The following is a 13,391-nucleotide window of genomic DNA, read 5'->3' on the forward strand; positions in this document are numbered from 1 at the left end:
CTTCAAATTAGCTCAAGTAATTGTGATCAGTCGATTACACATTAATTAAGACAGGCCTAATGCAACTAGGAATTTTAAGCTATTGCAGAGAACACTTACTTCCAACCAGTGATCAACAAATGAAATGATAAAATTCTGTGTTAATTTTAACATACAATAAACGAGAGAAGTTGTGAAATCACAAGACAAATAGCTTACTAGTAGAAGCAGTGGTGCGTGTAGGACATTCATTCAGCTACTGCGAAGAATACTTCTTTCAAAGCAGTGAGCATCAACTGAAAATTCAACAATAAAATTCTATTTAAATTTTAGTGTGAAATAAACATCAAAAGTGGTAAACTTTATAGCTTTCTAACAGGAAAAGTGGTGCAGGTAGGGCACTCATTCAGCTACTGCAGGGAACACTCCTCTCGAAGCAGTGATCATCAAATGAAAATGCAATAATACAATTCTATTTTAATTTTAGCATAATACAAATAAACGGGAGAAGTTGTGAAATGAATTCATGCCTTGCTTAGCGTTTTACCTTCAGGAAAAGCTTGCTGAAAAGTCAGAATTCTGCTGCATGATACTAACAGCAATCAAGCAAACCAAAAGAACATAAAATCCCCTATCAGAGAGGACCTAGGTGAAGGCAGATTCACTTTAAACAAATTTGTTCGACACTGGATCTACATCCACTTGGGCTGTTTCGTGTTTGAACACTCTCCTTCACTGGGCTGAGAAATTGCCAGGTCTCTGCAGAAATCAGGTCATATGATCCTCCTTTTCTTCATAGTGAACATCAATAAAACATTCTGCACAGATACAGCTGCCTTCAATGTCTCGTTTCAGACCAGCACTGCAGAACAGGGGCCTTTCAGAGTGGAGGTATATTAAACACAGCTCAGACTGAGAGCGAACAACACAAACTCAGACTAAGGAGAGAGAGACAGAGCGCATCTGTACTTGTGAAAAGTAAAGAAAAGTGGAGAGAGAGAGAAAAAAAAAAGATGAAGAGTGTGAGTGAAGCCCTACTACTGTTTCACTCCCACTGCGTGACCTCAGCATATCTAGCTGTGCAATGAAGAAGAGGAGGAGGAGGAAGATGACGGCTGGCAGGCCCCTGTGATGGGCAAAGGCGTGTTACTCACCCAAAAGTACATCATCATTTCGGCCAGCGGGCAGGTGAGCGTGGACCGGAGGAGAGTAGGCTCGGGGGCAGCAGTGATGGTCACCTCAGCGGGTACGGGCCAAGAGTCTGATTGGTAACCTATCAGCTCAACTTTTCTTCTTTCTTCTTAAACCAGCACGCTCTGAAAACACTCACCAGTCTGTAACTTCTCTTTAACTCTGTCCACACTTCTCCCTTTCAGTTACCTTGGTGGGAAAATGAAGGTTTTTCGGCCAGGAGGGGGAAAGAAAAGAGGAAGGGATGGGAAAGAAGGGTGGTGAAAAGGCACTGGCACCTCCTTCTGCCTCCTTTTACTTTCCACTAGCTCCTTTCTTTTCCTCTCGTCATCCACCACTTCCTTTCTAAGCACGTGTTTTTCTGGCTCTCCAGCTGTCTTCTACCTGGCGGCTGAGGGAGCTATGGGTTTAGGGCAGAAACTCCAGGAGCTGTCCAGCTTCTGCCTCCAGCATAGCTCCAGTGACGTGGTGCTCCTGAGTGTGCGAGAAGGTCCAGTAGATGCTTTATTCACCGCTCCAGCCTGAGCCTCGCAGTAGCTCCTCATCCAGAGCAGGGGAGGGGAGGAGAAGAGGAAGAGAGGCGTGCTCTCGTCTACTGTGCTGAGGAGGAGAGTTGCTTGTTAGTGAGGAGCTGCAGGACACTTCTCAGCTGATGCACGGGGAAAAAGTCGCCAGGAAGCAAACGGCCGATGGAAGCGAGACCAGGAGTGAAACTGTAAGTGCACACCAAAAAAGGAGCAGCTCCGTCTCTTTCGTCTTTTCCCCTCGCTTGTTTTTCCTGCTTTCATTCGTTCTTTCGGTTGTTTCTTTTCTGTCTTTCTTTCTCTTTTTAGTGCTCCTTTTTCCCCCCGGTGCAGTGCTAGTGAGGGAGAGGTGGCTGGGCTTTCGGTGGATTCCGGCGCTTTCTGTGCCTCGGCCAATCAGCAGTCAGCGAGTGCAGCTGGAGAGCAGAGGGAATTGCCTGACAGGTTCCATGCAGTGAGTAGAGCTGCTCTTTTGGGCTGGCGGAGAGCGGCAGGCAGGGAAGAGGGAACGACCTGAATGTGTGTACGTCCGTGAGTGAGTGTGTTTGCATGCCTCTTGGTGAGTGGGTGCATTGGTAGACTGTTTGGAGGGGGGTTGGAGGGGTGGGGGGTGGGCAAAGTGGACAGGCTTGTAAGCCTGTCTCAGCAAATTTAAACCCATACAGTCAATACAAGGCTGGAGCCTTCTTAAACGTTAACCTTTAGGATGCCGTGCAGTCGCTTGTGGGTTTCAAAGTGCACCCGTTTTTACTGGTGGTTTCTCAGGATCGAAACAACGCACTAGAGAATTACAAAGCCCGACCTATGACGTTCATTCCTTATGTGTCTGATCACTTGGGTTAATATTTTATTTGGGCCTTTAATCAATACAAATATTAAATCTGATCCAGTCCACAATTATCACGGTATTACGGCATTATGAATATATTATATGGCAATTGAAGCAATACTGTTATCCATACATTTTTTATGGATTCCAATCAATGGATTTCTTTGGTTTTAACACAGTGCCTGATAGAATCTTCTCTTCATCAGTCCCCGCAGGGAGATAAAAACAAAATGCTCCTTCAGCAAGTTGGATTAAAGAAACCATCTTTATCAAATGCTCTAGTCTATTTCAAGTCAGGGTCATAAATAAGTGAAGAGAGGGATGCACGTGCCATGGCTTAAGCCATGGTTTTCAAGAATATGGAGGGGAAAAACTTGTCTGAAGGAAGAAAATAAGTGAGAAGAATATGAAGCAGAGATACTGTTCAAGATAACATTAACTAGTCTGATCATGCATGGAACAGACAATCGAAAGGTGAATAAAAGGCTGTTCAGCATCTCAAGCACACACTAATCTCGTATGGACTAACTGCATTTATTTCTTCTTCTGTCTTTCCATTTCCTCCATCAACCATCTTTCTTTTTCAGTGCCTCCGTCATTATTTTCCTCACTTAAGTAACACTTCTCATTCTTTGTCTGCTCCTCTCTCTCCCTTTTTTTCTCTCTCTCTTTTTAGCTCAATCTGAAATATTACCCAGCATGCTCAGGGTGCTGCTTGTTCAGGTTAAGTACTAAGCGGACGAATGGCCCTCGGGACGTCATTTTCCATTACAGAGACAAGAAACCTTTTCTTTGAGAGGAAGGAGGGGAAAATAGTTGGAGACCTGAATTGGTTATGCTCCTTGTCGTGTTCTCTTTCTCTCCTGACTTGCAATCCGTTTATTCAATATTTAATGCCAGCGTCGCTCAGTCCATGGGCTTGATCTCTGCGTCTTGCCTGATCTTTCCCATCCACTCCCAAGCTGCACACAGCTTTGCCACTAAGTTCATATGAGTCATCATGCAGCGCTGGGTAATGGGCTTCAGTCTCGCACACTTTGAACTTCATTCTTCTACATTGCAAGCAGAAAAACAGGTCTGCTATGTCTGATTCTAATATGATCACTGAAAAGTCTATCAATGAGCACATCTTCCAGTTCGCCACAAGTCTACAATGATGCCCATCAATATGCTCAGTACCCCCATACCATATCATGGAAAACTGAACCTCATTTCTTCTTTTTAAAAGAGTTTTAGTATGTAAACACTGTTACAGTTTCACTTACCATTCACGACCCATTCATACAGTCCATATATGAAAATTAAGCAGCTTGTGCGAATCCACTGTGTTTATGATGTCACGAAAGCCAATACACTTACATCTATGTATCTATTCAGCCCACAGCACTTTAGCCACGCCCACTTTTGTTGAAGTAACAGGCTATGTTCACATTAAGATTTTTTGCTCAGAGTCTATGGGCCTCATTCACTAACCTTTCTTAAGAAGAAATTTCTTCTTAAAACCCACTTACACAGTTTTCTGACATTCACCAATGTTTTCTTATTTGGGATTTGTTCTTAGGTAAGAACAGAATCTACACTCTCAAGAACACAAAGGTTTGAACAATTCTGTGGTTTAAGAACACATCACGAATCTGACGTAGACTTTTTCACAGGATCTTCCTCAAGAACAAATTTAAGAAAAAACTTACAAAGATATTGGTGAATGAGGCCCGATCTTTCTAACTTGATGGCTCACAACTGTGTAGGTAAGTGACTCAAATAACGTCATGTGAATGAAACATGCATCATGAACAACAAACTAACCAGCAGAACAAGGCTTCGCTGTGAAGATAATTTGCTCTGAACAGCTCCTAGCTTTTTATTGTTAGGTCAAAAAAGGGTCAGATTCTTGCTTTTGCTATGCTGACTGGCTCTAATTACAGGTGTGGCATTGCCATGTGACTGTGAATGCACAGTGAAAAAAAAAAAACACGATAAAAAAATCCCCAAATGAATTCCGATCTCGTTAAGGTCGCATGGCCACAAATCAGACAGGTATCCGATCTAGGTCCACACAGCTCTAAAACATCAGGTCTGTGTCACCTTAAGGCAAAAACTGGATTTGTGCCACTTCAGCCTGGTAATGTGAACTAAGCCGTAAGGAGTGTTTCAGTCCGGACTGCTTTTAAATGAGGTGCAATACAGGGCAGAATAGAGGCCACTTAGATACATCAGTCTTTAAGACACAAAAACAAAAACAATTCTAAGGGATAAAAAGGTTGGGAAATGTTTAAGGGAAAAAATGGTCATGTAAAAATGAATTACTATTGTTTTTGGTACATAAACCCACAGAAATGTCATAAGTGGGCCACAGGGGAAAATACAATAAAAATGTATGATATGGGCACTGTGTGGTAGCATAAACAGACATAAACTAGGGGTAAGAATCAGTGGTAAAGACTGAGGCAGACCCTAAAATTCATGCTCGCCCTGAACGCAAGAGCAACATGCTCTCCCCTCTCTGAGCCTATGTGTCAAGGAGAGCGGAGCTGGGCCGGTAGTATTTTTCTTCTTTAAGCAGGGCAGATGGGCCAGGCTTTGGCCAGGCAGGTCCAGGCTGAGCCACTGTCCAGGCCAGACTGTCTTAATTAGGAGCTGGCGGCCGGCAACGGCAGGTGAACACATCTGGGAGGCCATATTGGCCGCAAGCGCAGCAGGTCTTGGAAATAGTGCAAGCCCAGGAATATCTTGAAGGAGCAAAAACAAGTGAGCAGATTTTTGCCCCCTGCTGTTTTTTCTGTTTTTTTTTTCTTCTTCTTCTTTCTCACCTGAATGAAAACCCAGAAGTTAGCTGTAATATATCCACACAAACGACGCAGTGTAAAGGTTCATCACCATAGCAGCATGCCAGATATTAAAAGCCTCTGTCATGGGAGGCTTGCGCTCGTCTTGTGTGGTGCCAAGACCTAAGCAGCCCCAGAGTGCTATCAATTACACATATTCTGCTGAAAAGCTGAAATTGGGCGGTGACAGCCAGCTGACAGCATTCAGCATTATGCAGCCATCCATGTGAGGCCAGCGACAGTGATTGGACAATACCTCCTCACCTGCCCCCCTCGTTTTCACCAGCAATGAAGTGGGGACCCGTCACACCATTCCACATGCAAGCCAAGTATCTAAAACACCTCGTAATGAGGACTCATCCCACTCTCTCTTTCTCTCTCTCACACACACACACACACACACACACACACACGAGCGCAGATCGCTGCGCACTGTAACTCTTAGTCCTGTCAGCCAGTCCGCTTCAGTCCGCCCTGCCTTCTTCATTAGCGCTTTAGCCAGCGTCATCATTTCTGCCTCCATAAACTCAATGGAGCTGCATGCCTCTCTCCTCCACTCACAGGGCACTCCTTTCCTTTCCAATTACCGCACCAATTCATTTATTCATTAAAGCACCATGGAAAATCGAGGGAGACCAAGTTCGAAAAACAAGCTCCCTCCATTTTTCTCCATTTGCTGGTGGTGCTCGATGTTTTGAACACATTAGAGAGACTTAATATGGTTAAGATGCAGTTTAGTGGATGTAGTGTGGTCTTGGGATGGGGATTGGATTACTGGGCCACAAGTCAGGATTAGTTAAAGCACTTTCCAACAACCTGCTCGAGTCCAAACGAAGGCAGTAGCAGCTGCCACGCATGGAACTGTTTGATTTCCAAAAATACAAATAATTACGCTTTTTCCTCTCGCAGCATATTGCAGAGGCAATAACTAATTTGCTTAATTTGTCTGAGAAAGCACATGGTCACAGCCCCCTGAATTAAAAGACAGCCTTTATAATTTTAAGTCAGCTCACAGCAACTCACAGCACTCACCACAATGCACTGTAATTACCTTCACTTAGACTGTAGACAGCACCTTGACTTAAATAAACTGAACACTTTGGCAAACTATACAGCTAAAAGGGGTTTTTTGTCTGGTTGGCATTCATAAGCAGATGTAAGTCACTTTCACACATGTGTATGTATCAGATCACTGTGAAAATCATCCAGTTTAAATACTTATTGACAAATAAGCGTCCTGTCAGAGCTGCCTCTTTAAAAGTGTCATTGAAACGTTCACTTCTGGTCAACAGCTCAGGTATGACATTCATGTTGCTCTACTGCTGTCATGCTGAAAAGCCGTGTAGACAGGCTGACATATTTTCACTGCATGAGACACCTTTGAAAATAACAGAATGAAGACAGCACACTGACAGAATTCTAAGTTGACATCTCAATACCCTGCCAAGCAAGTCTTAATCAGAGCTCATGGGGAACGCTGAATCATGCATGTGTTTTGTTAATGAGGCATTTTAAAAGATTTCACACAACCTTTAATCAACATTAGAGCTACTGTATTAATGCCATTTTCAGCTTACAGCATATTCTCCTCTCATCTTCGCTACTTTATGATATATTACATGCCCCCCACTGCGGAAGAACACAGGACAATGGCACGCACTGTAATGAAAAAGCTTGAAACAAGTGTTCTTGTTAATTTCTTAAATCTTCCGAAAATTAGCTGCTCTGAAAGAGGCGTCGCTGCAAACAATCATTTCATTTTCACTCCAGAGAGTAAGAGTCAGTCACAGCTCGTCTCTTCTCCCTCCTGCATACTAATCCCGTCTGACATATTTTCTGGAGGAAGACACAGCATCAATATTTATCAATTCATAATAAAACAGAAACTTATTAGGAGCCACTGACATGTGCTAAGATTACAGTCCAATTAAAACTTCATTACCCAACTCTTAATATTCAGTTAGCCTGGGCAGAGGCCTCACATGCCAATGCATGATTAAATCATTGTAAATTTACAACACTTTTTAACTCATTGGACCTTTGGAGAGTGAGAGAGACAATGGGGACGTGAGGTGAGGAGTGGAAGGAGAACATGACCTTGGCCTTCAACATTACTCTCAAATCCACTTCCACATATAACTTTCTACTAAACCAGGGACTCCTTACAGAGCAAACAGACCACAACCAACAGAACCTGCAATACCCGAAACTTAAACCCATACTGACAGAACATCTACCCCTAAACCACTCTTCAGTTCACTTAAGACATGCAGCAGTCCATGCTTGTCATATACACCGGACATACAATCCTGCTAATAAATATGTAAACTGCTATTTCTTGAGGTTATCACTGAGAATCCTCCTTCTAGGTCTGATCGTGTTAAAGAAAACTAATGGTGGTTTAGGATACAAGGCACTCAATCTGAACTACATTCCAATATCAAAAACAAGCCAAGCCAAATAGTGAGAGCCAAGTCAAAGTTTCTTAAGGAAATCTCACCCTGGATAAAAATGTAGAGCAGGCATGTACTCACCAGTCTTGTGACGAGGGGAACCCCAAAATGCCAGAAGTGATCGTTCAGCAGCCCACTGTAAACTACGTTTCCAAAGAGAGCAATGCTTCCGGATTTGCACAGCCCGTTTCCTGGTTTGGTTTCTGAAAGAGCAGAAAGACATTACAGTCAGACAACAATAGAGCTTATCTAAACCACTTCTGTGGACTGAGATAACGGGTTTAAAAAAAAAGAAACATACATACACAAACAGGGGACAACCTAATATAAACTAGTTCAAATAGAATGTGCTTTTGGTCACCTTGTGGAATTTTCACAGCTAACTTACTAACTAACACAGACTTTTTTCAAATTTCTGTCAGAAAAAAACTCGTATCTCCATTTGTGTCATTTTTTGAGTTTTTGACCTAATTTGAAAATGTCTGTTGCCCTTTACATTGTGTGTAAATTTCATGATGAATGGACCAAAATAACTTGGAAATAAGTCTGGTTCCACTGACCTTCATTAAAAGTATGTTTTTTCCTTCTCCTGTAAAGTTGTCATTTTGGACATACAAGGTGTTTGTATGTCATGTGTCAAGTGTTTATTAATTACTGCAATGTGTGTGTGTAAGAAAATTCACACTAATATTATTTTAATCACCCTCTTGGTGGGTGTAACACAGCACTATTTAGAAGCATGTACCCATCAGTGACAGCTCTCCATGCAGAGGCACAGTCTGCCTTAACAGGGTTGGGTTGATATTAACATGGAGCAACTAAGATGGCCAAATTAAACAACGACAGAAGACAATGTTCCCCTCATATAAATTCAAAATAATACATTTTTTTTTGAATATTTAATTCACATAATCATAAACTGCAAACACTGTATTGATGTTGTATTAATAAAATTTCAGCTTCATCATGCTAATATTTGTCCTTCTACTTACTGTCTGATACTGACATGTAGACTCTTGTCAGTAATTATATTTATTTTGATGCATATATTTTTAGGTATGTAGCTTGGAAAGCACAACATTACAGTGAATTGCTGATTACATCAAATTACTAGATTTTTCCAGAGAGTGGTACAACTAGCCCCTCAGTTCACAGCTGACCCTACATATAGAGTACATTCAGCTAAATTGCACACAAACGGCAGAAACTCAAAAGAAAGTTTTCATATGTCGATTGCACGTGTACTACAAAATAATAATCTTGAAAATATTAAAAAATACACCACAAATTTACCATTATACGCACCCTTCATCAGTCTTAAACACTGAAAACATGGCAGATATAGACTACAGTCTGGCATAAACATACATAGAATTAATAAAAACTGAACAAACAATAACAGAGCTGTAGTAAATGTAAAATATATACAAAGTATAAAAACACCAAAATAAATTCATGTATTACAATGCACACTGTATGCACAAAGTAGAGTATATTTTACAATTCTAGTGTCAAGTATATAAGAACATGTTTTATACATATGCAGGTGTTCTTATGAATTCCTGCACATTTCATTTTCTCAGTCTGCCTTACAGAAGTTTCTTCATACATGTGGAGTTAAATATTACACTCCATATCCATCCTATACAGCTGAAGCATTCTCTTTCTCGTTTTCTTTCCCTCCCTCACTCTCTTTTTTTCTCCATCTCTCACATGCATCTGCCCTGTCTGAAACAGGACCTGAAGAGAACACATAAAGGAAGCCATGTATATTAAATTATTCTCCATAAATGCCAAGTACAGCAAAAATCTGCATTGTGCCTCAAAACAACGGCGAGGCGCATATTGTGCGGTGCGCCACAGCAAGCCATGCATTCATTATTGAAAAACAAAAAGTAAAAAGGCCCATTAAAATGTCACTTGTGCTCTTTGTGGCTGGGGCGGCGCATGCGTTTTAGAGTTATTAATGGGCCTGGCGTGATTGTTTATGGTGGCTGCCTGCTGCAGGCTCGCTGGGCAAGACTGTAAAGTCCGTGTGGATCATTCGGCAGCAGGCTCCTGCACTGCTCTCTGCTATGCTTACATCACCCCATGAATATGCATGCCTATAGGCCATGCTCCAGCGAATCGATCACGGCTATAGTGCAGTTATATCTGTGCCACGTGGCTGATTTTTATAAAATGATATAGCCTAATTAGCAATAAAATCACTCACTGTGTGGTTCTTTTTCTTTTTTTTCCTCCTTTTCTTTTTTCTTTTTTTTTTTCTTTAGGGGGCAATGCATGCACGAGAGACTTTGGGCTGAGACAAAAGAGGTGCAGTATGATTCAGGCAATGTTCCTTTTTGTGCAGGTGATGTAATGTGATCAGAACATGCTGGGTTGCATCAGTGCCTGCAAGCAGAGTCAGGTGGCATGGCTGGCAGGCATGGCTTTGGAGGATGCCTCTAGTCTGAGGGCATTCTGTTCAGAACGCCTCACTGTGATGAGTTATTGACAGTGAGATGAGACCGCCGAGAGCAGAGCAGTACACACAGCGCAGCCCTGCTCCACACACACACACACACACACACACACACTCACACACACCGACTCCCAGATTTCTCCAGCAGCTTCACTTTTTTGCCTCACTCTCTCTCTACCCCTCTCCTCTTCACTCACTCTCCCTTTCTCTCTCATCACACTTCTTCTGTTTCTCATGCTCTCTGCCTTGCTCTCCCTCTCTCTCTGTCTCCCCCAGCCTCTGTGCTAACTGTGGTTTTGCTAGCTCTATCTATCGCTCTCCTTCAGATTGGCAAATTTGACAAGCGATTTTAAAAACGGAGCAAAATGTCAAAGTTGTCGTAAACAGCGTGTGAGGGGGAGTATTTTAGGTTTGATAAGCAGGCAATAACATTGTGATTTAAGACACAACAGTAACAGTATAAAAACAATAAGCAGACTAAGTGCACTAGCATCATCAGTATGCACTCTCTCACTCTCTCTTTCTCTCTCTCACGCACATAAAAGTTAGGATGATAGAAGCTAAAATTGTGAATGTGTTACTTAGGCCTCTTAGCGCTCTGAAGACTACAGACAGAACTGGGTTTCAGATTTAGTCCTTAACACAGCACAGTAGAAAAATATGATCATGAGATGAGAGTTCAAATTGCAGGCCTACACTGTTAGAAATAAAGGTTCTGTGCAGGTACATTTTTCATTCATCAAAGTACAAACAATGTAAATGTTCCCTCAAAGGTACAACTGTGGTTTAAAGTCCAACTGAGCAACTTAAATAAGTTTTTTCAGGTGAAAAGTACGTATTTGTACCTTTTCATAACCTAATGTTTTAAAACAGAGCAATAAAATAAAAGGCCTGGAGAGGAGAGGGGGCGTGTAGAGTCAATACAACTTACACAAGGTACTCAGATGCACCCTTGAGGGTACAAGAAGGGTACTGCCCCAGTGACAGTTTTGTTCCTTTTTTTTCTCAGAGTGTATGACAAGCTGATGTGAGTGAGTCTGCAGCTGGAGTGGTAACAGTAAAGCTGACAGATATATTGTTTGGTGACTGTTATCGCAACATTGGCTTTTGTAATACTGTAATACTGGTATTGCAAAAGACTCCAATATGAATATTTTAAAAGGCCCATATGCTACATTTTTTTATTATATGTTTGTTTTTATTTGTGTTTCTAAATATGTAACAATGTGTAAAAAACATTTTTTTTATTTTAAAAGCGAAGGAGTACCATCATCCCAATATGGTATTTCATCCATATCATGGAGGCCTTTGCATAAGGGCCTTAACCCCTGAGTTGGGATATGCAAAGAGATACGTTGTAATGTAGCAACTGGCCAATAAATCAGAAAATACACAAATGTTCAAAAAGAAGAAGAAGCACTATGTATATTTTACCCTACACTGTCAGAAAAGAGGTCCTACAATGGTACAATTTTGTTCACCTAGTTACAAACAGTATAAATATACCTTTGATCATTTATACTTCTTGTAACATTTTGTTTAAATATCATCTTCCAACGGTTTAAATATCATGGCCCAGCTGTGTATATTGAGTTTTAAAGGTACAACACATTCACAAGTTGAGGTGTCAGCAGTCAATGCAATTTTAAAAATTTGATTACAAAGTAATATGGTACAATTATGTACCACAACTAAAGGTACTTTAGATGTACCCTTGAGGGTACCACCCCAGTGACAGTTTAGTAGTTAGGAAAATATATGAAATTATCAACTTAATAAATATAAATAAAAAAAGAGCATTGTCTTCTTAAGATCATGAAAGAAATGCATTTGAACTCTGGTCTAACACAATTAGCATGTAGATGAGTTAAAATTAGGCTGCACCATATTTTATCCTCACTCATTATATCTTCGTAGTCATGCTGATAGGGAAAATAGGGTGCCCTAATTCAGCTTTTCCTTGCTTCATTCTAGACCTAACATAATTTGTTTGTTTGTTTGTGTATTAGTGCACACTGGTTCAGTTTACTCCTGAGCACAACTGTTACATTACAAACAGCCTTGACAAATAATGTTAGGCCTGCTGCTTTACTGCTCGGGAACTACTGAGAGTATGTGAAAAGAACCATTACATATACAGTTGTTTCAAAAGGCCCTAATAAACAGACAACAATGAAGGGGCCAACCGATGGACATTTTGCTGCCAAAATGCTCATTGGTGTTGTTCCTCTGAAAAACATGCCAGTCAGATGTGACCCTTCAGTGTATTGATCAAGATAGCATACACATTGTAAATTGATAAAAAAAAAAAATGTGATGGCACACATGGTTGTTCGCTGTAGGAAATCTCCTTAAGGCCATTCCAGGCCATTTTTTTTTCATTTATTGTCAGAACAACAGTAGAAATATAAAATTTCCTGAAAAGACTTTTTAATAAGTCTCTACTATCTGAGTCAAACTCATGATTTGAATGATGTGGTGGAAGATACTCAAGAACTCAAGATAATGAAATATCTAGGATTAGTGACTTTTTCTGTCTGAAAAAGATATCATTAAGAAGAAGCATTTTACAGGCTCATCAAGACAATGATATGATATGTTTTTATAGTTGAAAACATGAGTAGCATCCCTCATCACTTCCGAATGATGAGAAATCATACTATACTTGAAAGGAGGCCAGTTTTTAATCATATCTAATCACTGTCAGGCTGGTTAGGCCTGCTGAAGCATCCATGGCTGTGTTTTGATACTGATGCCACAGCTATCCATGCATCTGTGTCCAGGAGTCCTAAAGAGCACAAATGGCCTCTCTCTCTCTCGGTGGGTAGGAAGGCCCTCCCTCTCCCCCATCACTCAGGGTGATGCTGGCCAGCATGAGCGTCTGTTAGCTAATGTAACAGTGGCAGTTGGCATTCTTCTCTAAGTGTGTTGGGCTGTCTAGTGATGTTGTATTAGTAGCAGTTTGAAAAGATGCGATGCCCGTCCTCATGTAACGTGCTTACCTTTACTTTCATTACTGGATAGTATTGTAAGACTGGAGAATTGACCACCACGATCAAACTGTGAGAAAATTTTAATTTTCAAGAAGCAGTATGCAAATTGAACTTGATTCAAACGGCTGCTGAG

General features: G+C 41.2%; 1 protein-coding gene across 2 annotated transcripts in view; it reads right to left on the minus strand.

Moving 5' to 3' along the window:
* The window catches only part of rbfox3a (RNA binding fox-1 homolog 3a), a 482,492-nt gene that overhangs the window by 160,848 nt on the left and 308,253 nt on the right, over positions 1-13,391 (minus strand). For both annotated transcript variants that reach the window (XM_036572522.1, XM_036572521.1), the window contains one exon: positions 7,883-8,004. In XM_036572522.1, coding sequence (XP_036428415.1) covers positions 7,883-8,004 — 122 coding nt within the window. The remainder of the gene's footprint in view (positions 1-7,882; positions 8,005-13,391) is intronic.

Source organism: Colossoma macropomum, unplaced genomic scaffold, assembly GCF_904425465.1.
Source record: "Colossoma macropomum unplaced genomic scaffold, Colossoma_macropomum, whole genome shotgun sequence".
In the NCBI taxonomy this organism is placed as follows: domain Eukaryota; kingdom Metazoa; phylum Chordata; class Actinopteri; order Characiformes; family Serrasalmidae; genus Colossoma; species Colossoma macropomum.